Below are 27135 nucleotides of genomic sequence, written 5' to 3' on the forward strand. Positions count from 1 at the left end.
ATTTCACCTATAAGTAAGTTGTCCCCCCGCCCCCCCCCCCCCATGTCCCTCCTCCATCTCCTCCTCCATCTCCTCCTCCTCCTCTTCATTCACTTGTCAGTCATGCTCTTTGTCAGTGTCCCACAACTGCTCCCGTATTGACAAAAGAACCAATCACATCTGACATCGAAATTACCAGTCCATGTTGTTCTGCCCTATTTGGATCCTGAGCAAACAATTTGAGCAGACAGCTCTGTCAATTTCCTAATCAGTCCCACGAGTCTGCTTTTATTTCTTGACATTCTGTCACAGCGTCATAAAAGACAGCCACTTAATTCCACTTCCATGCAGTACAATAACAAGCTGACAGCTTGACAGGTTATAATGTGTTATTATACATTATCAATAGTGAGGGATTGAAGTCATGAGTGAATCACTAAAGTAAATAACAAGCTACTGAACAAAAAAAACACACATGAGAGACTGGATACATCATAAAGAAAGGCCGAGAACAGAAGAAACAACAAAGAACAATTGGCAGAAATAACACAAAAAAAAAAAGTTTTCCTCTTTGTCTTTTTTGGAACAAAAGATGGCGAGGGAGTGGAGGCTGTAATTTAATTAAAATAAAACTCTCCATCTTCCTATTGACAGCAGTGAGGGTTGCAGATGTTTGCTGAACATTGTTTGTCTAACTTTGTCATCACTGTCCTTCAAATAGGCGTAAACTTCCTCTAATAAATATTTGTTATTGGCTCGCAGAAACTTTTAGTTTTGTGCTACAGTAGATGTTGAAAGTTACATTTGTTTGAGATAAAGAACTTGAGAGTTTCATTAAAGTTTTTTTTTTTTTTTTAATAAGTTTTGTCCTGGTCAATGGTTTTGCACGTTTGCATTCTCACATTCACCCCATGTGGTGTGTGTGTACGTTCAGGAGTACAGTGTACAGTTTGTATGACAGGGCCTCTTGTCCCTCTACTTAATCATTATAATCATTCTTATCACTTTAAGTTGATGGAAGAGTTGACACTGATCTTGTAATGAAAAGAATGGTCGCATCTCATTTGTATGAATTAGAAATATCTCAGAGCTAAGCAGTAAATGCTACGTTTAGCTCACCAATCTCAAAAATCATGAATGTTGACGACACACCCTGCTGATCAATTTTTATTCTTAAATTTTAGAAACAACGGTCTTACTTATGAACTATTCCTGAACAAGAACCTGATGTGCACATGGAGGATGTTGAGTTTTCATGAAGTACTGCGTGTCCACATTTTTTTTTTCTTCTGAGCACTTATTTTCAAGTTCAAAGTTGTTTTCCTCCTCCTCATAAACAGATGACAGCAGATTTTTAAAAAATGCAATATCGGGGCTCTGGTAGTCTAGCGGTTAGTGCGCAGGCATCTTGTAGGGAGGCTATCAACCTTGAAGATCCGACCTGTGGCTCCTTTCCCACATGTTGTCCCCCACTCTCTCTTCCCCATTTCCGACTCAGTTTCACAATACCTACTTAATCGATCTTGGATTGACATGATATTTGAACTTTAAAACGTAACTTCCTAACCTAAAGTCTTTAAAGTACTCAGTTAAAAACACAGAATTTGAACATCTGAAATCAGCACCAGCTGCCGATGAAAGCCATATGAAGTGATAGAAAGCTTAACAGTGACTTTGAGGTGTCATTGCTTTGCCAAATTCCCTTGAAAAAAAATGAAAAATATCCTCAAACATTTATCAGTAGCCATCACTTATTATATTAAAGCTCCTATAAGGAGTTTTCGGTTGGTGGTTAGTTGTAGAGTTATACAAACAATGATGCCATCATCAGAACACAACTCATGAAATAAAGACGGATAACGTTTTTTTGTCAGTGGTTTGTGTGCGGCTGTGTATAAGTACATGAACAGGATTAATGACACGATGAAGCAGGTGAGCTTTCACATTCTGATAAGTTATCTCTCGCCTCCTGACTCCTGAGCTCCTCAAGTTTCTCTATGACTTTCTTTGCAACCGTCCCATTTTCCTTTACCTTTTGCTTTCCTTCTTGCGATGTCTGTCTTTTAATCTCTCTCTCTCCTCTTCTTTTCCTTCTTCATCTTTGTTTGTTCTCAGGAGGACAGGAAGTTGTCTTAAGGCTCTAAAATTGGTGTTTGTGTGTCTCTGTCAGCAGATTGAGAGCCACCCACTGAACCCACAGTATCAAAACAAATCAGACTGAGATATGGGACTGGGCTGTATGTGTGTGTTAGGGTGTGAGACACGTGTGTGTGTTTGTTTGTGTGTGTGTGTGTGTGTGTGTGTGTTTGTGTGTGTGTGTGTGTGTGTACTTCTTTTTAAAATGTACTATATCAGTTTGAGCTATAGCTCTGTGGATAATTGGTTTGGTGAAATAGTGCTGAGTGTCTGTGGCTTCGGTGGCCTTCCCTCTCTCTCTCTCTCTTTCTGTGTGTGTGTGTGTGTGTGTGTATGTGTGTGTGTGTTTGTGTGTGTTTGTGTATGTGAGTGTGAACGACTCTGCAGTGTTTTATAGATAAACCAATATCCGCGCTTCCAGCCTTTACTCTCTATTTCACACTGAGAAGTGCTCCACAAGGAGTTCCCAATAAAGACCATCTTCTTCTCCGCTCGTCCTTTCCTCATTTAATTCATTTAATGACCTCATAAAAAGGCGATTAATTCATCAGCTGTTCAACAATAGACCCAATGCTGTCTTAGTCTTCAATGCTTTTTATTGCTTTTGGTTCTTTACAGCATGCATTCATTTTTATATTACATCATCCAAAAGACTGTTTGACTCTTAAGCTTAGTCTCTTTGATAAATAACACAGATGAGTTACTCCAACCTTAACTTTGTTAGACTCAGTAGAGGCCACAGAGTATCTGTGAAATTGACTTTGCTTTCATCAGTGCATGCACATAGTGTGTATCCCACACAGGGCGTGGATGGTGGTGTTCTTTTGGTATCTTCATGGCCAAAGGTGCTAGGCCCAACTGCTTGAGGCGGGATTAAAAGTAATCCATTTTCATCTCCTCCCGCTCCGGTAAACAGCAAGTCACCAAAATACCAAACAGGTGTAGGTGAGGAGTAAAAAAAATCAAACATTGCCCTAGAAAGACTTAACTTCACTAGTGTAAATCGATGTCTGATGTTATGCACCTGAATGAAAATAAGGTCTCAGCAGCTGTGGAGGAGTTATCACGCCGGGAGAGCAGTATTCTTTGAAATCTCCAAATTTCACTCCAAAGCCCTTTTCACATATGCACTTCATTCCTGAAAATGTCCCACATTTTTTTTCTGGTGGGCTGCTTGAATGTTAAAGGACACGTTTCACTGCAACTTTATCTAAACTTTTCCCTTCCAGTAATATTTCTGTTGCTTACTAAGCCATCTTGAATATGTTACAAACACCCTCGCAAAAAAAACCCCCATTGTGAGGAACATGTGTAAAAGGGCAACTCTGGAAAATGTCCGGGGCAGGTCGTCCTGAAATATTATTTAAGTGCATCTGGGAAAGGGACTTTACAAATATTTTGTTTATGTTTATCCAGGAACTTAATGAAACTGAAATAGAATGATTCCACCATTATGTCAATCATTGCTTGACTTTGCCCTTTATGCCAAGTCATCCATCTATACCGCCTTTCCCATTCGGGGTCGCTGGGGGCTGGAGCCGATTCCAAAGCTGGGATTCCCCAACCGCTAACCACTGCACCACCGCGCAGCCAGTTGGAAAATTAAAAACCTATAACACTCTGTGAGAGTATGACTTAAAACATCTGCAACAGATACCTGTACCATATGCTGGATGACACAATACATCAGAGTATCTCTGACCCGCTCTGCTGTCTACTTCTAATATTCAAAAACTGCAGTGTGTCTGTACATTTCAGCTGACAGTCTTCATTTTGAATGCTGCCAGCTTCATCCTTAATCATTTTTTTTTTTGTTATTTGAGTTGTCTTTGTACTTGGGGTTTTTCTTCTTTGGCCTTGAAGTAGGCAGGTGACTAGCACTGACTGTTCTGGTTTCCTGTTTAATCCCAACTTACTGTATCACTGTGATACAAGTTCAAGTTTTTACACATCAAAGTGTATTAGAAGGTCTTTGGGAATGTTTACAGCCCAGCTGTAAAATGGGCATATTAACATGGTACCTAATAGGAATTCCTTGGTTATTGCAACTGGCCTACTGGACTGTCAAGGAACTGCAGATGTATACCTTTCTGCATTGTCTTAAGTTTCTAACACAAGAGGTTGCTACTTGGCTAAACCCAGTGTTGTAAAAATGTGAAGCAGCTGGTCAAACTTTTGTTGCCTACTTTTTTGAGCCTGGCTGTATACATACACTATGTTTGAATTTTCACCTACTGTGTAAACTAAAGATCTGAAGGCTATTAACTACTCCTGTTTTTGTGTGTGTGTATATGTGTGTGTGTGTGTGTGTGTGTGTGTGTGCGTGTGTGTTTGTGTAGGTGCTGCCTCGCCAGACGTGTGGCTTGTTTACTCACACCATCTACTATAAGGAATACCCCGGTGGACCTAAAGAGCTGGACAAAAGCATCCGTGGGGGAGAGCTGTTTCTCACTGTGCTACTCAACCCAGTGAGTCAGAGAAACACACACACACACACACACACACACACACACACACACACACACACACACACACACACACACACACACACCTACACACACCTACACAGGCTCATATGTAAAGTAGAAGAAGAAATATGGAGAACTGTTACTTTCTCTTCTGATTTTTGTGCCTAAAGAGGCACCAACTTGGTTTCCTTCTCTCTGTGTAAAGGTAACTTCCTTCACGTCTGGTTCATTCTTTTTTATTTTCTTTGCTTTGTGTGTGTTTTTGTGTGTGTGTGTGCGTGTGTGTGTGTATGTGCACGCGCCCGTGTGTTTGTCTCTTTTCCTGTCTGGGGCTGCTTCTCACCGTGTAGCTGTGTTCATCTCCCCACTTTAAATTAGGTCTCACCACAGGGGGTTTGCTGTCACACACAAACACATGCACGCACACACACACACACTCAAACTACCCTCCTCCCTCTTTCGCTTACCCCTGCTGTGTGTGTCAGCTCAACTCGATTCTGCTTTGAATTAAGGAACAGAATTAGGTTTTGGTGGCAGTTCAGATGCACATCCAAGTGAGCACGTGCACACACGCGTTCAGAGGTATAGGCACAAAAAAAAAAATTCCAAGGAAATATTCCCAAACGATGTCTTTCCAAGTCAAAAAACCACACACGTGAACATGCACAGACTCGCACCAAAATGCTCACAGACCAGCAGTCGGCTGTATTGAAGTGTCAGGTGGAGGAGTGCAGAACTAGAGGAGCTGTCAGAACTCAGGGAACATCATAGAGTGGAGCACAGCTTCGCACAACGCAATCTAGCCCTTTCTTCTCCCTGCACCACTTTGTCTCTGTCTCTCTCTTTTTGTTAGTCTTTCTTATTCTTCTATTTTTTATTGAATTCTTCTGTTTCCCCTGACATGTCCCTCTCTTTTATTTTCTTTCATTCTTTCTTTCTTGTCTCTCATTCTTATTGTTTCATTTGTTCTGATTTTTTTCCCCCTTTATTCTGTCTCTGTGAAGCCCTGTGTCTTCCATGTAACACACAGTTTTGACTGCTTTTAAATTATAGTAACGCATGTAATATGCATAGATGTACTGGGAAGCATGTTTCTCAACTGAATTAATAACTAATTTGTATCAGTTAAAAAGAAGAGAAATCCCGAATTCTCTCAGATGTAGATGGTACAACTGTTTTCTAAGAAAAGATAGATTTGTGGTTTGCATGAGCGTAATGAGGTAAACAGAGAGAATATGACTGTGGTCGAATGCGGGTCATTTCCTGTATCTTCCAATAAGTGGCACAGATTTGTATGAGTACAAGGAATCAGTGAGGAAATTGTCCCTGTCAAATTGTTACCTGTGCCCATAAAGTTCCTCCACATAGCTGCTTGAACATGCTCCATTGGATGAATTCTGATAACAGCTAATGCTTATGTGACCTTTTCGTGAACATTGTAAGCAGGCAGCACAAGTCAACATGGCTGAACAAACACGCGCAATGTGGCAGAATGGCAGTAGTACTAAATTCGAGCTCAAGGTCGGAGATAACTGAGGTGAAGACTTCCTCGAGTGCCTTGTAAAAAGGAAATGCCAAGGTTTTAAATTCAAATAGGGCACTATAGCTGTTACTTTAACCATTTTATTATATTTGTAAAGGAGATTTAGAGAGATTGAGGTTAAAAATGACATCAAGTCTTCATGGCAGTCCATTAACTATTATTGACACGGCCCCTTTAAACCGGTCCAAAAGAAGCACAAGGTGGTCGCAGGAGGTCTTTCTCGACCTAAGACCACCTGATAAGAAGCCAGGAGTGCCTTCATAGACTAGGTGCTACCTGCATCATAATCTCAAGACACCTATAGTCCAATAGAGGATTGTCCAAAGGCTTCATTTACTAAACAGTCACAATACTCCTTAAATTCTCCAAAGAGGGAACCCTGACACTTTTGTTCTCCCTCTGCTACATGTCCTTCAGGACTGTTTGTAATTATATGAACACACACTCTGACTGTATGTGAACATGAGCATGAATTAATTAATCAAGCTCAATCTGTGAGTTTGACTGCTGTTGAAAATGTCTATTAATTTATGAAGGAATTCTGACACCTTTCAGTCATCATGACACAGCCTCTGAGGATCCCTCGAAGGTGCAGAAACACATGGTTGATGATGATCTAATAATGAATCTGAGAATGACGCTATTATGATTAAAGGTTTGATGTTGCTTTTAATCATACCTTGATGAGATGAGATAAAGGGTTAAAGGAAGATAAGCAAACAAAACAGCTTGTTGATTAATTTCAAAGAGTTCTTCATATTCTAAATACATAACCTAATACCACAGTTTCTAGACTTTGTTGAGTCAAAGCAATCTGTTTTCATTTCAGAAACTACCACAACAATTAAAAAGAGAAGGTAGCGTCTCTCCCATTCTCCATCAAAAATAATGTCAACCAATTTCCGCCTAGAACATCAGCTCTAATCAGACTGCTGTTTCAAGCTGTGTTTTTTTTTTTTACGCCCCTGTGACGTTTTGCCTTCAATCGGATTGTCACTGAGGCTTAATGGGGGCTTAAAGTGATCCCCCCTCTGTAGCGTCTTTGGAGGTAGTAACAGAGGAGAGAACAAACTACCAAACTCCATTCGATCTGCAGAGTCCCCCTGCACCTTTAAGAAAAAGCTAAAGACCCAGCTCTTTATTGATGATGATGATGGTAATGAAGATGGTTTTGTTGATAACGGCGAATTTTATGATAATTTCTATACTGATTAGAGCTCTCAAGAACTGCCGTTAATGTTGTGCTTTGCCTCTGTGCAATGCCCGTCAGCACCTGTGTGTCCAATCGGACTCAAAGCTGATCGTTTGCTCTTACTGACATTGTTTCCTCTTTTCTAGATCCTTCCTTGTGTTGTTCTTACTCTCTAATGGACGTCGCTTTAGTTAAAAGTGTCTGCTAAGTGAATTGTAGAATTGCAGAGACGGTTTGAGCGGAGCCAGCAGGGGGAGCACAGCGCTGTGTGTGCGTGCATGTCTGACTGTGTGTGTGTGTATGTGGAGCTCCACGCTGTGCCGTGCTTCTGCAACACCGAAACCCTATGTGAATTGACACCAATATTACGATTCGCGGAATCAATATGAAGACGGCTGAGCTTATTTACGGCCCTTTTGTGAGAAAAAAAGAAGAGTCTGAAAAGGGCTAATGTCATTAGTGTATTGACTGTGTCAAAGTTGTGTGTTTCCATGGGGACTATTAGAGCCAGGAACATGTTTCATGGCCTGCATGTGTGTGAATGTGAGTTTATACTGTATGAGCTCATATGACAAAGGACCTTACAAGAGTTTTGCTCTCATCTTCAGTGATGTCATCTCAGCATGAGCTCACAAACCACAAGGGATACCGCTGCATACTTACTGTCCCTCTCTGTGTCTCTCTTACACAGACACACACACACACACACACACACACACACACACACACACACAGTTTCTCTGGCTAATGACATTTTCTCCCCTGTTTTCACACGCTTTTGTCCTTCTCTCTCGACGCCTCCCTTTCGTCATCAGCTGAACAAGAGATGAAACCCTCCTCTTGTTTTATCTCTTAATGAAGAGACCCATTAAACATGAAAGCACGAAATGAGAGCTATCCACGCCGATGCACTGTACATCCACACACTCACATGTAGGCTGATGCTTTATTTTAACTTCTCTCTGATATGTTTCTATTTGCAGATTGCAAACGCCTTCATTAGAGTGTGCACTCTGTGTGCGTAATCAATACTGTTTTGTAGCTCACTGCTTTGGTCCCGCGGGAGTTTCCTATTGTTTGCTCATCTGCACGTCGGTAACATTGTAACTTCCCATTCAATGACTTTTAATCACATTTGGCCCGTGGTGACAATTAACCACTGACCAAATCATTGTGTGTGTGTGTGTGTGTGTGTGTACGCGCAGATATACATGTACTGTATGTGTGTGCATGTGCATGTGCATGTGTCTACGTGCGTTTGGATACTTTTGCATCATTCTGGCCTGCATCAGCGATCATCGAACTCCCCGTCTCGCATAAGCTCTGCAATCGATTTGACGACCTCGACTCTGCAAACAGCCAATAGGGCACAAGTCATTCCCCAATAAATGGCCAAGGAGGTGGTGAGAGAGAAAAAAAGGGGGGAGAGATAGAAAAAGGAGAAGAGAGAGAGAGAGAGAGAGGGGGGGGGGGGGAGGGGGACAAACAGGAGGAGCGGGGTGAGAAGGTGGCAGACAGATTGAGATTTAATTTTCAGGTCACGGCATCTTGTGTCACTTGAGAATCCAGACACATACAGAGAGGAAGCGATGCACATACAGGCGTGTGCACACAAACACACACACACACACACACAGACACACACCAGTGCGTGTGTTCATGTGTCAGCACCCCAGCATCTGCGTCCGCGCGCATGTGTACGTTTTGTTTAAATGTGTGTCGAGCTGACATAAGCAGAGCTGTAGACATATATCAGGCCTGACATTTAGCGCTTAGCTCTGCCACTAAGCTTATTAGCCAAACACCAAATATCAGCACAATCTTCCTCCCCTCTCCAGCCCTTTTTTTTTTTTTCTTCACCCACTGCTCCCCCCTTCTCCTCCAAAACCCCCACCTTTCCCCTCCTGTCTAGAGCTCTGCTGGCCTTCTCTCTTGCTTCCCTCCCTCTTTTCTTCTTTTTTTTTTGTACCTTTTTTCATTTCTTATATTCAACCTGTTACTGTTGACTTTGCCCACGCAAGTGAACCGCTCCACGCTTCTTTTTGTTTCTCATTTCCACTCCTTTCTTTTCTTTCTCTGGAGTCGTGCTGATTGCTACTGAAGGCTTTGACAGCTCATCAACACATACAGGCTATCTCTCTCTCTGTCTCTCTCTCTCTTTCACACACACACACACACACACACACACACACACACACACACACAATAAGCTGCAATCCAAACAGAAGGAGAAATTACAAAGATGAGAGTAAAGCACTGAAAGACTGGCAGAATGGAAAGGGCCAGACGATGTTGACTGGAGCAGGCAGAATAAATTGAATTGAAAATCATTTGCTGTATTGACGTTCAACTTTCAATTATCCCCTGATGAGAAAGAAGGGGGCAGAGACAGTGCAGGAGAATGAAGAGGAAAGAGGAGGACGACGATGATGATGGTGGTGAAGGAGAGGGGAGAAAGGAGCGGGAGGAGGAGGAGGAGGAATGTGCAGGCCTCTTTTCAGTAGCAATAACAGTTCAATCAAGGAGAAATGTATGTGGAACTAAGTGGTCTGTAATGGGAAATAGGCTGTAACAGGAGGAGAGAGAGCGGCAGAGATGGACAGGGGGTGAGAGAACGGACAGCGGGAGGCTAAAGGCTACATAGATACAGATAGACAGAAAGGCCGGTGAAACAAGTCATTTTCTCCAAAATTGCAATCATGTCAGAGAGGATTGGACCATGTCACAAACTCAAATACATGACCAGTGGCTCTCTTAATCCTCCGAGACATGGCATTTGTGCATGCTTTTTTTTTTTTTTTTTTGCCCCTACGTATTCATGTGTGCGTGGGGTTTTGAAGAACATCACATCATGAGCTTCATCAGAGCATCTAGGTCAGCATGAGAGAAAAAAAAAAAGTGACTTTTTGGAGCACACGAAAGAGTGAGAGCAAAATGTTAAAAGGATGAGAGAAGAGGGAGGAAAATTAAGCTGTGTAGGAGCAATGAGGAGAGAAGACAAGGGACCAAAGATTAAAAGAGGGACGCTGCAGGGTTGGGGTCTTTTATTTCTCTTTTACACTTCTCTCTCCCAGCCGAGTACTGAGTATGATTTAAGCCCAATTCTGGTGTTAAATTATTAGCGCGGTATTTTTTATTAAAGCCACAAAAGGGGGGACTCGAAGCAATTCAAAATTCAGGAAATGAGACGTGGCACTAGATGCAGAGAAAAGGGTTTTTTTTTTTTCTACGGTTCAGTTAATTGAATTCTTAGCCACTGTGAGTTCCTCCACTGAAAAGGAGTTAAGGACTAGCACTGCATCTGGAGATTAACACTCTCTCAAGTGCCTTTTATTTTTTTGTTATTGTTTTTTTTATTCAGACTCACCTGCCAAGGTTACTCTCATTGTCTTTCCCTTCGTTACCCCGCTCTCTGTTCTTTTTTCTCTCTCTCTCTCTCGCTTTTTCCGCAGTCCTCCAATTACAAACACAAATCATCTTCTCTCACCACCACCCCCCCTTCTTTGTTTAATCTAGCAGCAAGTGCTTAAGCTCCATAATGAATGTTTCCATGTTCAATAACACTCATATTCTCTCTTTCACTCTCTCCCTTCCTCCACCCTCCTCTTGTCTGTCATGCACATACACCACACATACACACAGTCACACATGAGTATATATAGTACACCACATCCCCTCACAGCCTGAGTCACACATCATAGGTTATTGAGAGGTTTGAAGGGAACATAAATCACTTTTTGATCACCTTGCCTGCTTTCAAAAAAGCGTGAAACAACACAGAATGAGGGTGGTGGGAGACTTCTAAACGGTTTATTTACTCAGGTAAGATTAGTCTGAATTCACTATACATGAGTCCTAAACCTTTTCATTTTATAGTAAGCCTATCCTGCCCTCACTTTTCCTCCACTAAACTGCTGCAGCATGCTTTGGGAAACGTTCCCCCTCAGTCTTGAATGTGAAAAGATGTTTCCAGTGAAACACTGTCAAATTAATTTTACACGTCCTCCAAGAGTAAGCTCTGCATTCATGCTTCAAAGAGGGATGTTTTGGGTTTTTTGACATTACAATTTAGAGGACACATACATTTCTTCCTGGCTCTCGCTGCTGTTGTTTCCCCGCTTTGAGCGCTTGGTGAAGCCTTGACAGTGGTTCCACATTGCTGCTCTGACATCAGCCAGATTGATATAAAGCAGGCGAGGCTGGAGGGCACACTGCTGGTTTACTTAGAGTGAGCGCGTGATAAGAAGGCGGTGGCAGATGCACACAATTGCACTGGCACAAACAATTACGCAGACGCACACAGGCACATAAAAAATGACTCTGACATGCATACCCTTGCTGCTCTCTTTTCTTTCCCTGTCGTGCTCTTTGTCACACAGACACACACAAGGAGCCACACACGTCTGCTTCCTCGTTCTCCCTCCCACAGTGTCTCTCTCTCTCATACTCACACACACACACGCACACACGCATGATCCTCACATCAATATTCTGAACAGCTTTCCAGGTCGACCGGACGCTGATCCATCAAGCCCCGACATTGTGTCGCTTTGTATCTACGGGAACCTTCAGCATTAGAGCGGAGCACCGACAGCCCTCTGTCACCAGGAAATTCACTGTGCACGCTTGTGTGCGTTTGTGCATGTGTGTGTTCACTCTCATAGGCCAAGTTTACTGACACACAGTAATCATGCATGCACACACACACACACACACACACACACACACACACACACACACACACACACACACACACACACACACACACTCACATTCACCAAATAATTCATATCTTAATGGCTGATGTTACCGTTTTATCCTCTTCCCATTCCCAACTTCCCTTCCAAATCACAAAAGACGAGTGTGTGTGTGTGTAGCAGCTATCTTAGCTTGTCTCTTTGATCAGCCTATAAAAGCACCGAGGCGTGGACAGATAGCCCGGACCAACACACTATCGCTCCTTCACTCCCCCCCCTGAGTCTTTCCTTCTCCCTCTCACACATTAACCATCATGAACAAACACCCGACACACTCCCAAAACACTCTCCCTTGTGTTTAGCTGCATCTCGCCCATCATTCGGTGGCTATGTGTGAGGAGTATTGTGCTGCCTCCACAGCTTCTTTATCTATCAGGAGTTGCTGAATGCGTCCGCTCCAGTTTATCTGTCCTCCTCTCTGTACTTGAAACTGTTTTTTTTTGTTTTTTTTGGGCGTTGAAAGTTAATTCATATTCTTGCGTAAGAAAAGTGAGTGTGTCACTTTGCAAAGCGATAGCAAATATTGATACTCGGTGGACGGCTGCTCTGTAAGTGACTTAAAAACCATCACACACTGAAAAATAATCTGTGTGCTTTTCCAACTGCAGCTACAACTCGAGTAATTAGATTTTCTGCTCTGCCTCCGTTTTTTTTTTTTTTCCCCACACACACACACACATTGGAACTTGGGAAATTAGATTTTGACTTCATCTCAATTGTGCACAAAACAAACAAAAAAAAAGTTCATTTTCCCCTCTCCATTTTCTGCTCTGTCTCCGTTTTCTCCACTCTAGATCAGTATTTTCATGACCCACCTGTCTAACTATGGCAATGATCGGCTGGGTCTGTACACGTTCGTAAACCTGGCCTCCTTTCTCCGCTCGTGGACAAACCTGAGACTCCACACGCTCCCGCCCCTGCAGCTCGCACACAAGTACTTCCAGCTGTTTCCCGAACAAAGGAACCCACTCTGGCAGGTGTGTATGCATAGGCGTTTGCCCACCTGTGTTGGCTTGTGTGTTTCTTCACTTGTCTGTCTGTGCATCTGCTGCTGCATTTCTGCGCATTAAGATAGTCTTATTATGTGGATTGAAAACTATTCAGCAGAAGAAAAAAAAACAGATTGTATGAGCTAAGTGGGTCCCATTGTCTTCTGTACTGTACAAAGTGGGATAATTTAATGAGTTCATTTTGCGCATTGCTGTCTACTGCTATTGTCTATTGCTAGTCTACTGAAGAAGTATTTACTAGATGCATTATAAAAAGAAGGGATGCAGCCTTCTTGACGTCACCCATTGTTTTAGAAAAGGAATGTATTGGAGCCTCGAGTTCATCAGTTTTTTTACATTGGACATCTTTTTCCTTTTTGGAGCCAGAAGTGACCACACTTGGATGACAGGATGTCTCTCTCCTGGTTGAAGCCCTACTCTGAAGAATAACTTGCTTTATTTCCTATTTTCCCCTCAATGAGATCATCATTTATTACATTAATATCATCTGTATTAAATAAGATTTGAAAACGCAAAGCAATGGAGACAATTTAATCATTTAGAAAAATGTCCAGAGATAGACAACAAATTGAGAAGTAGGGTCATTTTCTCAACTTGTTCTATGCAATCCAAACCCCTATATGTACATCCTGTGTGTTTGCCCTCTGTAGGCCTTTAGAAAAAAAACAAACAGATGTTTTGTGTTTGCTTCACTTGTAAACCAAGAGGCTTTGTCCCCCCCCCCCCCATTATATCATTTATATTTGCAATTTTTTTCTAAGGGATTTCTGAAATTTGTTGTCAAAAAAAGGGGGTCATAACCTATTTCCTTCTTAGACTTTTTTTTTAATTGTCTTTATTGAAATAAATATGCATCATTAGATTATCTTTTTTGTGGTGTCTTGTCTTCTCATGTGCGATCGTCATAGTGTTACGCATGAAACAATAAGATAATCTTCATTACGTGTTGGTTTGTAAATCCCCCTGGATGTATGGGCATGTATGTTCCTGCCTGTATTATCCGTACGCAATCCCTTTAACCAGCTAATCCTTTTTTCTTTGCCTCTGCAGAACCCCTGTGATGACAAACGGCACAAAGACATCTGGTCTAAAGAGAAAACATGTGACAGGCTACCCAAGTTTATGGTCATAGGCCCACAGAAAACAGGTGAGCCACACACAAACACACATTGAGACTTGCACATGGAACAAAAGAGCCTCCGTCTGTGTGCCCGGTTGTTTGAATCCACAGCATCACAGCCCCATTCATTTAATCCCCCCTGCTCCTTTGGTCCTGTCAGAGGAAGACAAAGCAGAGGTTCTTACCTCTTTTCTTCCACCCACATATCTCTGCTTTAGATGCATAGAGATACAGTACTGGGCCACTACCCTCTCCCTTTTTTTTTAACTCTACTTTGTCTCCGTCAAAGAGGCAAAAAGAGGAGGACATTATTAAAAATCTATATAAATGCTTTTTGGTTCCATTTTTTTTTTTTGGGCTGAAATTCTAATTGCTGTTGTTTAGTATGAGAGGTGAAGAGGTTCTGAAATGATGCTAATTAACCAGGTGACTGTTTGTGAAATGGGAGGAGGGATCACTATAGCAGCTTTAGCAGACCAACAACAGCAGCGGTTCATTAAAATGTCATTTTAACATGTCTGAAATGTCTCACATGTCAGAGATCTTAGAAGGCAAATCGGAAAAAAGGGAGTCGAAGAGGTTGTAACATGATGTGTGGGAGTCAGTGTGAGGGGAACGGGGCACGAAAGAGCCGCTGAGGGTGAGACAGAGGGCACAACCGGAGCCCCACTGCTGATTGGTGTCAAATGGTCTTGAATCACTTGATGGTGAGGCCTGTGATCTTTGCAGACACGTGCACACATATAGTGTGAACTCAGCAAGATATAAATCTCATAAAGGGAAAAATCATCCAGTATGGATCAGTGGATGACAGCTCTTGCACATACTGATCAAGTACACACACACACACATGCACACACACACACACACACACACACACACACACACACACACACACACACACACACACACACACAACTCTGTTGGGCTGAATTAATGAGCCAGTTATGAATTATGCCCTTTCTTCCAGGAACGACAGCACTTTATCTCTTCCTGCTCATGCATTCCTCCATCTCCAGTAACTTCCCCAGTCCCAAGACTTATGAGGAGGTCCAGTTCTTCAACACCAATAACTACCACAAAGGAATCGACTGGTGCGAGCACACACACCCGACCCACACTCACAGCCATCTTGATTTCCCCCTCTGCTTTTTTTATGAGCTAGAAGCTAAGGTGAAATGAAAGACTGCAAACAACCCTTTTTCATTACAACAGACTGCAATGTCTTTGTGTAGACTTAAATGCTACATTAAGCAGTTTAAAACTACAAAAAAAAAAAAATGTCGTCAAAATGATCTTTTACGACTGCAAACATGAGCCAACAGACATATGGCTGCCTAAATTGACCCATAATGGGTTACGTAGATGACAGAAACACAGCTGGTGCAATCTCTGAAGTCATCGGGAAAAGACTCAACTCTGAAAATTCTTCATTAGACACTGTTTAAAAATACATTGTCAACTTTGTTTCAAACTCATTGCCTTTGCTCAGATTAACTGACAATAACTTTGGTGACTTTGTCACTTGTGTCTGAAAAAAATCTGCAAACACACTTCACTTGAGGGTTTGCAGTAAGCCGTGTATCTTTGCGTGTATGCATGTGTATTTATATCCTCGATTTTCTGCGTGTCTGTTGCCTCAGGTACATGGAGTTTTTCCCCGTGCCTTCTAATGTTAGCACTGACTTCCTGTTTGAGAAAAGCGCTAACTACTTTCCGTCGGAGGACTCCCCGCGGCGGGCTGCTGCCCTGCTGCCAAAGGCCAAGATCATCACCCTGCTCATCAACCCCTCTGACAGGGCCTACAGCTGGTATCAGGTGCATACACACAAAAAAAACACACACAATATATTAGATGCCTCTGACTGTACATGCAATGTTTTAAAGTCTCTGCAGCTGCTTGCTTTATCTCAACATACTGAACTCTGTAAGCAATCAAGTTATTTATCCAACATTGTCTTAGCACTCAGATTTCGGTCTGCAGTGAAATGAATTAGCCTGATTCATCCATACGCTTTAATGCTGGAAATGTCACAAGGTCTTGAATAACGTGCTTTATTTTTCTATCATTAATTAGACGTCAATGTCAACAACGTGCCGGCTTAAATGTTATGGAGATATATGTGTGGGCCTCATGTCTCATTTACAAAGAAAACACCCTCTCATGAAAAGTTATGGGATGAGAGACTGCGTTAAAAGTGCGCTCTATTTCTGATTGCCTCTCTAGCATCAAAGAGCTCATGAGGACCGTGCAGCCCTACAGTTCACCTTCTATGATGTCATCAGCGCGAGACCAGGCGCACCAGCTGAGCTCCGCTCCCTCCAGAACCGCTGCCTCATCCCGGGTCTTTACTCCACACACCTGGAGAGGTGGCTAACTTACTATCCTGCCAACCAGGTATGCACATGCACAGAATATTCCACTACTTGACAAAACACATGCACACCTCATACAGTATGTAATGTTAAAGCCTTACACAGGTTTGGAAGATGATACTTGTTCTTTAACTTCCTCTTCTAAAGTAAATATTGGCCTGTGAGTTTATTGTTGGAGTGGTAACAAAATGTTTTTCACTGATCTAAATGTAGTGTTCACACATGCACACTTTGTACACGTTAGGTAGGAATAAGTATCAAGAAACAATAAAGGTGGAATGATAAATAATATCTTCTGTCAGAGTCTGATGTTTAAGAACTTCAGAATTAGAGCGTTGATTTAAGAGGATCAAATGGGGGGTGCTGGTAGTGCAGTGGTTAGTGCACACGCCCAATGTACAGAGGGTGTGATTCTCCAAGCTGGTGGCCCGGGATCAAATCTGACCTGTTGCTGTTTTCCTGCATGTTATCCCCACCAACAACAAAATACGAGGTTCAATTGATAGAAGAAGGCCCCAATTCTTTAGCCCAGTATCTGCTTTCTCAGTGGCCATTTTTTCTCTAATGTCACACTAGGGGTAGAAAGTTGCTCTGTTCTAATTTCAAGCTGCTGCGTTCCAGGTTTCTGAATTGTATAAATGTGTTAAATTATAAAAAAAAAATGTTTCTTAGTCCATTTTATTTTAAAATCCAGACAGACATCAGGCCATATTTCATGGTTAACAACGTATTTCATGTCCCAAAAGATATTGTTAGACAACAGCTAACGTTAGCAATGAACCACTTCCTCGCTAACATTATTCTAAAAGCGTCACAACGATAAGGTGTGTAAATTCCTAGTAAATTACTGTTAGCTGACAGTTAGCCAGGAATTGGCTGATTGCTAATGTAGCCTAAAATGTTGTAATTTAGCTGTTACCTTAGTGAATGAGGTGTCAAAATGTCCCCTTTTCCTGTTATTCAATCACACATTTTTCAGTTTCAGTTGCAAATCATATCAGAAGTGATTAAGTAAGAGCGATTTGTCAGGTATGCTCAGCTATGGGATCCGTTAACATGGATTACTGCACAACCACATGTAGGAGCATTTGAGCTTTCCACATTTAGCACAATGTAAGAGGCCGCTGTGAGTGAACGGCTAGCACATTATCTAAGTAGTTATCGGTGCCTACCTTGTGTAACTATTTTTTTGTGTCTGTGTGTAGGTGATGATTATAGACGGCCATCAACTGAGAACGGATCCTGCTGCAGTGATGGATGAAGTCCAGAAGTTCCTGGGAGTCACTCCTCACTTTAACTACTCCCAGGCCCTCACGTAAGTCTCTCCTCTTTATTCTCTCCAGTCTTTGGCGTCCCGCAGTGTGAGGGCACCGTTCACCTGGCATGTGCTGTAATAGAAAAGATGTTTTCGTGCTCCAGCTGTAACATGTCACCAAACTTAAATCTATGTGAAGCCTGACATCTACTGGTGAACTAAAGTGGTCATCTCCTCTTCGTCTTTGGTGCCAGGTGGTGTCATCCTCTGAAACAGGCAGTGACATCACCTGGCACCAAAGATCAGACAAAAGCAGATGGTCAGTTCAGAGCTTTCTTTGAACCATCCATCCTAACAGCACCAGCTTTACAAAAACAGCATGATCACTCCAGAGAGAGCAAAGAGGATATAGATATAAGACAAACAAGACACGATGAGAGAACAAAAAGGACTGAAGACTTGATGGGTGTTGGCACTGATTTTACATGAAATATTACACAATGAAGTATCGAAGACACGGCAGACATCGGTAGATATAAGAGCAAAGTAAATTGGAAGGACTTAAACAGCATTAAAGGAGATTAGTGTTGAGAGATGTAGCTCTACTTGCACAAAAAAATGGCACGGTTAGCCATATTGATTCTGATTTATTCTGATTCTGATAATTTAATTGACACAGAGACTTAAGGTATTACTTCCCAACATAAGGAATATTCACATCTGGACACATTAATACTTCATGTATAATATGCAATGTTAGTTCTTTTTTTTTTTTAATCTTTTTTTTTAAATAACAACTAAATCCTCATTTAAAAAAAAAAAAAAAAAAACAACAATGCGATTGCCTGTTTGGTCGTGCCTTCTCTTTTGTGTTGCATGTCCATGTAATTGGTGGGCATGGTCATCCAGTCACTTTATAAGCTGCCACCTTAGTCTGCTCAGAGAAACTTTCTTCCTGCGCCTTTTTTTGGTTTCTTTGTCTCTCTCTTCTCCGTCCAACACACGCACAATACACTTTTCACACACCTACTCACTTACACTAGTGACTCTAATGACATAAAAAAGATATGCTTAATTAAGTGTTATTAAGTAAGGCCTTTGAGCCAGTCATGACAACAATAACAAACAAAACAAAAACAAATCCGCCAAGTGTCGAAGTGCAAGCCCCCTAAACTGCTTGCCTGGGATCAAACCCTAACAGAGCTTTCACTGCCTCTCATACACTGCCTTCCTGTCTGTGTTACTGCTGTCTGAATAAATAATAGCAGGAAAAGGTTAGTTTCCTGCACAATGTCAATCACAAAAGAAGCCTGAAGACACAACTGTCAGCTGCAAAGACAAATAAGTAATGCAATTTGTGTGAACTCAACGTATTACTTTCAGTCAGAAAATGACATTAAGAAGTTTTGTGTTCGGCACATTTGAGGTATTTTTCAGAAAAACAACAACATACTCTTTAATACAGACAACATATAGCATCAGAATATTCAGTTTATAAGAAGGGCATTAATACAAGTCACGATAATTAGCATACGCCTCTGTTTCAACTCGTCCCCCATTAGATATTTTGCAAGTGAGTTTATTTTTCAAGCACCACTCATCAAAATGCAATCTGCTCGCAGGCCCTCAAATCTCCAGACAGGGACAACGAGAACTTATAGCTTCGATTGGGACAGAGAGTGCCTCTGTCTTGAATCGCAGGGCTCACATGCATACAAATAATTCGTAAAGAGATGCTTTTGACAGAATAATAACGAAGCCGTGTTTGTGTTGGTGTGTAGGTGTGCGCGCGTGGGTTTGTGTGTGCGTGTGTTTTGGGGCGAAGACAGAGTCACACAAAAGCCTAATCTTTCTTTTCTCCCTCTCAGTCTTTTGACATGGCAGCCGTCTGACAGATCCTCAACACTGGAGCCTATTTATTTAATCCCCCCCTCTCTCCTTTCTCCCTCCTGTCCTGTCGGAGGAAAAGTGAAGGAGAACCACTTAACTGATTCTTCTCTTTTATCCACCGGTGATGCGTGCAGATAAATAACAATATTTGCGTCCTTCAGTCACATTCACATCAGAAACTGTACTCTGACTGCCAAATAGATGGAAAGAGTAATATATCTTTTCACCTCTTATTTAGCTGTATAACTGCGCTGCATGATCAAGGTGCGGAACTGTATAATTAAATAGAAAATTACAGAATGTAAAAATGATAAATTGCTGTACAAATGAACAGCTCTTTATGCATTAGCAGTTATACTAATGCGTGTCGTATAAACATGCACATGTACATTTGAATAAAGCCTATTTACTTTACGTCCCTGCATAAATCATAGTGTATTCATTTATTCTACATGAACACAAGAACAAGTGCATATATTTACTAACCTGCTTTGCTTTGGCCAATATGAGGCAGCAGATTTACTTAACGATTAACTTTGTGTTTTTCACATTTAGTCACAAAAAAAAAGCTCCCAACCAAGGTGATTAGATTTAATCTCATTGCTATTTTATGTCTTTGGTAGCCATGTTTCCAATCATAAGGATGCGGTGCGGTGCGATATGCTACGTTACAATGCGAACAAAACTAAAACAAAAATGATAACAGAGAAGCACACCAATGACAAACCACAAACAACCTGTACACATTACCCTTATGAACAAGATCCTCATTAAAAAAAAAACACACCATAAATAAGGGAAAGATGAGAAATACCCACGCACACACACCCAACCATGCACATAGGTACATCCCCAAGTGATTAGATTTCATCTCATTGCTATTTTATGTCTTTGGTAGCCATGGTTTTTATTATAAGGATGCGTTGCGGTGCGGTTGTGTGTGTAATATGATACGATAAAATGTGATAAGTAACTACACAGTATGATACCATTCGATAAATTACATTCAAACTCCCATTGGAGAAACTTGTCAAACAAAACACGTTAACAGAGAAGCACACACCAATGAAAACCACAAACAACATGTACAGTATGCACATCACCCTTATGCACAAGAGCCTCATTAAAAAAACACAGCATCAATAAGGGAGAGAGGAGAACACCCCACGCACAACCCATACAGCCTTAAGAAACATTGTTCATTGTTTTGTGAACAATATTTTCAATCTGCTCATCTACCTGGAAACCGCAGCAGTCAGATAATCGTCGGCTTTTCGTTTGTGTGTCTGAAGGTAGTCTTGATTGCATCATAGGTCCTTTTTTTAAATAATTTATGATGGATGGATTGAGACTTGAAACGAGGAAGATGTGCTATACTGTATATTTTATAATATTTTTCAGATGCATTGTCACAATTGCAGTAAAACAGGAGTCCCTCAGTTACTATAAAACAAAAACAAGTGTATAACAGGCCGAAAGATCAGAGGAACTTATTCCCTCAGTATTGCGTGTCTGCACTGAGCATCGGTATAAATAACCGAGAAAGAGATGGAGAGACAGATAGAGAGCCAGAAAGAGCAAGGCTTCTCGACGGAGAGGAGAAGCATGCGGAGGGAGGGCGAGAGAGGCGGAGAGAGATGAGAGGAGACAGTGTGTCAGTTGCAGAGACACCGATAGCAAAGAGTAGGAGATAGACAGAGAGTGTTCCCAATGCGTACTGACATTTATGTGAGTGTGAGTGAGTGTACGTGAGCCATACTTTTTCAACTTTAATTCCTTCAAGGAAGAAAACTCTGCTTTATACTGAGCTATCCCTCTCGTTTTGAATTTCTCACAAAGACGTGTCATCCTTTTCTCTTCTCCCAGGTTCGACCCTCAGAAGGGCTTTTGGTGCCAGCTCCTTGAGGGAGGAAAGACCAAGTGTTTGGGGAAAAGCAAAGGGAGAAAGTACCCTCCTATGGAGCCAGAGGTAAAAAAAAAAAAAAAAAGTCTACATTTTAATTAAAACAGATTTTATCCCAGTTGGAATAAAAATGATACGACATGTTGGCCAAAAAGACAAATAATAAAGAGAAAGCAGCAGTCTGACTGACAGTGACAGCCCACAGTGCTTTCCATTGCTGTGGCAAAATTTCCCACAGGACTCTGAGTTGGGGTGGAAACTGTCAGCCAATCAGATCCTGCCAGAAAGTTACAACCTAATTATGAGGACTCAATAGTGACACAACACCCGCAAGAGAGAAGATGGGGAGGGGGGGGGAGGGGTGTTAGGAAAGGAGGGAGGAAGGTAGAAGGAGAAAATCCAATCCATAAATCTTTGTCCCGGCCACTGATTCCACAGAGGAGAGAGCAGACGTGCGGACAATGAATCACACGTTTGCTCTCGCATGAAGACAAACACACAGGGATACACTTTGTCTCCACGCATGTGATCACACATGGCTAATGGCTGCGCTGCAGTGTCACCTGTAATTAAACTGTATTTGAGTTTCCACCAGTGGGACAGAAAGGAGAGGGGAGAGGGGACAAGGTGGGGGGAGGGGAGGAGATGGAGGGGAACACCAGGGAGTGGCGACTGGGGGGAAAAAGGCAGAGATGAGGGATGCACACAGGAGGGAGAGAAATAATGGATCTCATGCATCCTTCATGTAATTTTCTCCCTCTCTCTGACCTCTATACTTTCTGAGCTGTGTTCTTGAAGCTCTGTGTTTAGTGGCCCTAAAGTCCTATTGTGGAGAAATAAACTAATCTAATGATGGTGGCACATCATTAATCTCTCTCAATTTCTTGTTTGTCCCCTACTCCCATGCTGTCTCCTTTATTTTTTTCACTTAAAACCCCTTCTAAACAACACTTTTACATCCCTCCTGCCACCATCTTTCCGTCACTTTGTCTCCTCTTCCTGTCTTTGCCATCTAACTCACCAACTTGAACTATTTCCCTAATTGTTTTATTTCCTCACTTCATTGCACGTATTTCCCGATTTATATCTGCTCTCCCCTTGTACTATTTATCTAACCCTCTCATTCCCCCCTCTCTTCTCTCTTAAGGCTCATGCATATCTCTCCAGGTACTACAGGGAACACAACGTGGAGCTGTCAAAGCTGCTGCATCGTCTCGGACAGCCTCTTCCCTCCTGGCTGAGAGAGGAGCTTCAGAAGGTCAGCAGCATTAAACTCTGGGACACTCATCACACAATTTAAGACAGTGGGAGATAAATTGGATAAACCAATTTACAACAGGGGGACAGTGAAAGAAAAGTTCTTGAAGCTCCTGAAAAGGTTGAAAAGTGGTTAAAGGACGTCTTGAAAGACTTTTTGTCGGGCCACAATTAGAGTGTGTAGAAATGTATTTGTAAAGTATTTAACCCTCAAAAGATCATCATAAAAAGGTGCAGGGGGTGTCAAAAAGACATTTTAGATCTCGTGTTAACCCGCGGACTATTATTACTTTGAAAATAGTTTTTTTGAAGTGACCCTGAGAGTCTGTGTAAGGTCTACATTTCATACCACTGGAGTTTTTTTCTAACTGTTGCACTCTTTGTTAAATTCTCTGAATGAATTTTCCTTTTTTTTTAAATTTGGAACATTTTTGCTTTTATTGGATAGGACAGCCGAATAGAGACGAGATATGAATATGATCGAGATCTAATCCATCTATCTTTGTGAAATTAACCATTCTATCAACCGTGCTAGTAACAAAAGCAAGCAACCCATCAGACATCAGACTTTAAAACTCTGCTTTATGTTGATAGGTGCACACAATTATGCAGAGGGGCTGCTTGTCAGTAGGTAAGGCAGGCAACTGCTTGGGGCCCCAGTGAGCCAGTTGCTCAAATTATTAAGGGGTAATACTCAAAACAGAGACAACATTTTAATAATGTTGCAAAGACAAGTGAGATATTTCTTAAACTGTCTTACTTCAGAATTATTTCAAAGCATTCAAAGCACATCGTTCAATTCATCGTGAAAGTGCTGTTCCTGACAGCCACCTCACCTTGATCTCTGCAGGGCCCTCTCTCTCAGTGCTCAACACGGTTTGTCTCTTTTGTCTGAGGATTTGTTTGTGTTACTCACTATTTATGCATCAGAGGGAGCCACTTGACAAGTCTGCTCACTTTTCAAACCCATTCACAGCCATCACAGCATGTTATCTTTCTTTTTCCATGGCTGACATTTAAATCAATAAATAAACAGAACGGAATTAAATGACTCTTTCTTCCCTCTCTCACCCCTCTCTCCTCTCCGTGTTTCCCTCTCAAATCCCATCCCTCTCTTTACCTCTTTCTGAAGGTTAGATAACCTTTGCATCCATGAACAGGGGATAAAGGTCAATGGGTCAACGACCAGGAAGAGACCAGGAGCAGCGCCTGACCTTCAGATGCGACTGTCTGCGGCCTTTGAGTGAACCCTGAGGTGACGGCAAGGACAGGGAGCCTTGTCTCACTTAGGAGCTGTGACCCTGCTGGAGAAAACAGAGGTCAGGAGAGCGCAAAGACACTTAGACGGGCTGAAACTGAACTATTGAACCATGGATGAACCATCTGAGGGACTAAAGAAATGCAAGTTTTGGGTCACCCTCAGCAGAAACTGAGACCTGATGAAGAGAAATTTGGTAGAAGAGAAGCATCTTTGCAACTCTTCAATACTCCCACCCTGTTCTGAGCTGTGGAACGCTTTTAACCGCAGACCAGCAGAGACTCTGATGGTGATTTCTCTTCTTATTGTTTTATTTCATCTTTGAGTTACGATGCCAGGGCAGCGCTGGTCGGCTGTGCGTGGTTTCCAGAGATATGACTTTGCACTAAAATCCATTCCATGTATTTTCAAAAAGGGAATAATGCACCCCGTGTAGAATTGTTTTGACTTCCTCTTTTTGTTCTCTTTTTTTGTCACAATGAGAGGGAAGTCATGAGTCAATAGGGAGAAGAAGTGCATAGACTCAGGGTGAGTGACAGGCTGTTACTTTCCATCATAAGTTGTCTTTCTTTAGTTTTATTTTATTTTTTTTAAATTGAAGATAATTTCTGGTAGAGTTATCACCCTTACAGATGTCACTTGAGGCATTCACTGGAAAGTATAGACTGGTGAAGCAAGATGCATTTGCCCACTCATTATTTTCCTGCGGCGAGGCAGAAGAACACCATGTCGGTCTAGCAGAGCACGAGCGCTCGTGATTTCAGCGCTAAGGACCGAGGAAACATGACTCTGCGGGATGAAAAGGGACCGAAACAAGCCTAATGGAAAAGACACTTCACTCCAAGACCCTTTAAGTAGCTTCTGTAACTGCAGGCAATTATTTTTCTTTGTTTTATCATTATCTCATTCTTCAAGTCTTAACCTCCTTTTTTTTTTATTCCTTTGTAAAAACCAGTGGCCTACGTTGTTGAGCTTCAATTTGAATGCAAAAAAACTCCCCAAAATGTCAAACACAGAAACCAAAATTAAAGACATGGAGATGACTGACGTCATGAGCTGTTTTTTTTTTGTTCTTCCTTGCCAAGCGACACATGTGACCCATGTTGTGCAGTGACACACCTTCAGCTGAGCTTAGTGTCGCAGAGTCCCACAGTCTTTGTAACAATGGGCTTTTTGTCACACATGACAGTGAGACGCATGAAGAATTCATGTCTGTCACGTATTGCAATAGTCCCCATCAGCTTACCTCCTATACAAACATGTTCAAGCCAAACAACCAGGACATGTCACCATTCTGGGTGACGAAGAAATGTACAGAGCACGTGCCATCTGTGAATAGCCTGTGTGAATAACAGGAGCGATTCTGGGGACGGGCATTGCAAATTAATGTGCTTTACTTTGATGACTCAAACACAGGAACACAAGAAAAAAACTGTTATTTAAACAATCATTAATAAGATACAGAAATCACCTTTTTTAAGGCACACATCCAATGCACATCAGAGACATCACATAGCAATGAAACACAAAAAAGACAAACCTTACAATAGATAGGTTTTGAGTTTAGCTTTAAAAGTAGAGACAGTTTGTGATGGACCTCAGCTCAACAGGCAGTTTGTTCCAGAGAGAAGGAGCACAGTAACTAAAGGCCCCCTCTCCGGACTTTGATCTAGTTCTTGGTATGACTAACACACCTTCACTTGATGACCTGGGGGAACAGGAAGGGTTGTAGTCTGTGAGCAATGTAAGAGGATGTTTGGAAGTGCTGGAATAAAATGCAGTAAGGGCTGCCAGGTAGAATGATTGTCGAGCTATTGACGGTAACTTCCCTATAAATGTGATGGAGAGCTTTGACATTACCAGAGAAACAGGTCACGACATGAGCAATGACATCACGTCATCAGATTTATGCCTTGGCGGTCTAAGCAGAAGCATCCAGAACGGAGGACTGCACTGCTTAATAATAAATCAATAGTGACAAATACCAGTAAGGCAGGAATGAATGCAGGACAGGTTCACAGCGCAGGAATGTCACACAGGATGAGTATGTTAAAACAAACGTTATCTGATATTTCAAGCTATGATAAACACTTGAAAAAACCTTTATGGTGATACAGATAAAATCTGAAATATACTCGTTTATCTTTAGCTACATTAGCTTAAACACTGCACCGTCTTTGAAAGGAGGCAGATGTAATTTGAGTGATTTCAGGTATTCAAGTTATGTTCTTTGAAATCAGGCTCCGATTTTTCCTGCACAGTCCACGGGGGTGGGTGTTAGCTGCAAAGCATTATTTTAACCAACCTGCTCTGCTATCTGGGGAAAAGCCAATTCTTGGACATGGTATCATGGGTGCGATGTTATTTGGTTGATAGCCTACTGCATAGATTAAACTCTTGATTAATAAGATAAAAATACATAATATGTAGTGGTTGGGCCATTTGAGAGAAATGTAAGTGCATTTAGTTGTTAAACATATTAACAAGCCTTATCTGTATCTGTATTATGAAAAGCAGTTAAGATTATAGCTTTTCATATTATTATTTGGAAAATGGCTGCTTTTGCTCAAGACAAACAATCACTCAAGGGTTGCTGATCTAGACATAATTGGTCTGAAAGAAACACAAATCCCAAATCTATAAAGCTTCAAAAGCAGCTGGTCGGGGGAGGGGGTTTCTAGCAGCCAATTTGATGTGCATGAGATCACTCTCATTCAGGTTTAATCATCTTCCTCAGATCTTTCCCAACTGCTTTTCCCAAGTGTTGCCAGAGTTATAGGGATGGAAACAGATATGAGCAGAAATAAATTATCCATGTATAATGAGACCTTCTGTTCTGCTCCACCTCTGGTGACATCATATATCCCAAACTGGTTAGAGGTAAGAGGTTTGGCTGGGAGAGACAATTCAAAAAGGACAACTGAGGGCAATAAACTCTGGTGTCTTTATTTATCGTGTATGTTCATGCAAAGTGTCTTCTTTATAATCCTC

The 27135-nt window shown here is 41.7% G+C and overlaps 1 protein-coding gene across 2 annotated transcripts in view; it reads left to right on the top strand.

Annotated features, from left to right (window-relative positions):
- ndst3 (N-deacetylase/N-sulfotransferase (heparan glucosaminyl) 3) overlaps positions 1-25187 on the top strand; it is a 46767-nt gene extending 21580 nt beyond the window's left edge. The window contains exons 6-15 of one of the 2 annotated variants that reach the window (XM_020647322.3): positions 4455-4583; positions 12870-13052; positions 14136-14232; positions 15176-15299; positions 15849-16023; positions 16433-16603; positions 17787-17896; positions 21593-21695; positions 22777-22887; positions 24024-25187. In XM_020647322.3, coding sequence (XP_020502978.1) covers positions 4455-4583; positions 12870-13052; positions 14136-14232; positions 15176-15299; positions 15849-16023; positions 16433-16603; positions 17787-17896; positions 21593-21695; positions 22777-22887; positions 24024-24053 — 1233 coding nt within the window. In that variant the 3' untranslated portion in view covers positions 24054-25187. Of the gene's footprint in view, positions 1-4454; positions 4584-12869; positions 13053-14135; positions 14233-15175; positions 15300-15848; positions 16024-16432; positions 16604-17786; positions 17897-21592; positions 21696-22776; positions 22888-24018 lie in introns of both variants that reach the window. The other variant, XM_020647323.3, reaches the window with a different exon arrangement.
- The last annotated feature ends 1948 nt before the right edge of the window (positions 25188-27135 follow it).

Source organism: Labrus bergylta, chromosome 1, assembly GCF_963930695.1.
Source record: "Labrus bergylta chromosome 1, fLabBer1.1, whole genome shotgun sequence".
Classification (NCBI taxonomy): Eukaryota; Metazoa; Chordata; class Actinopteri; order Labriformes; family Labridae; genus Labrus; species Labrus bergylta.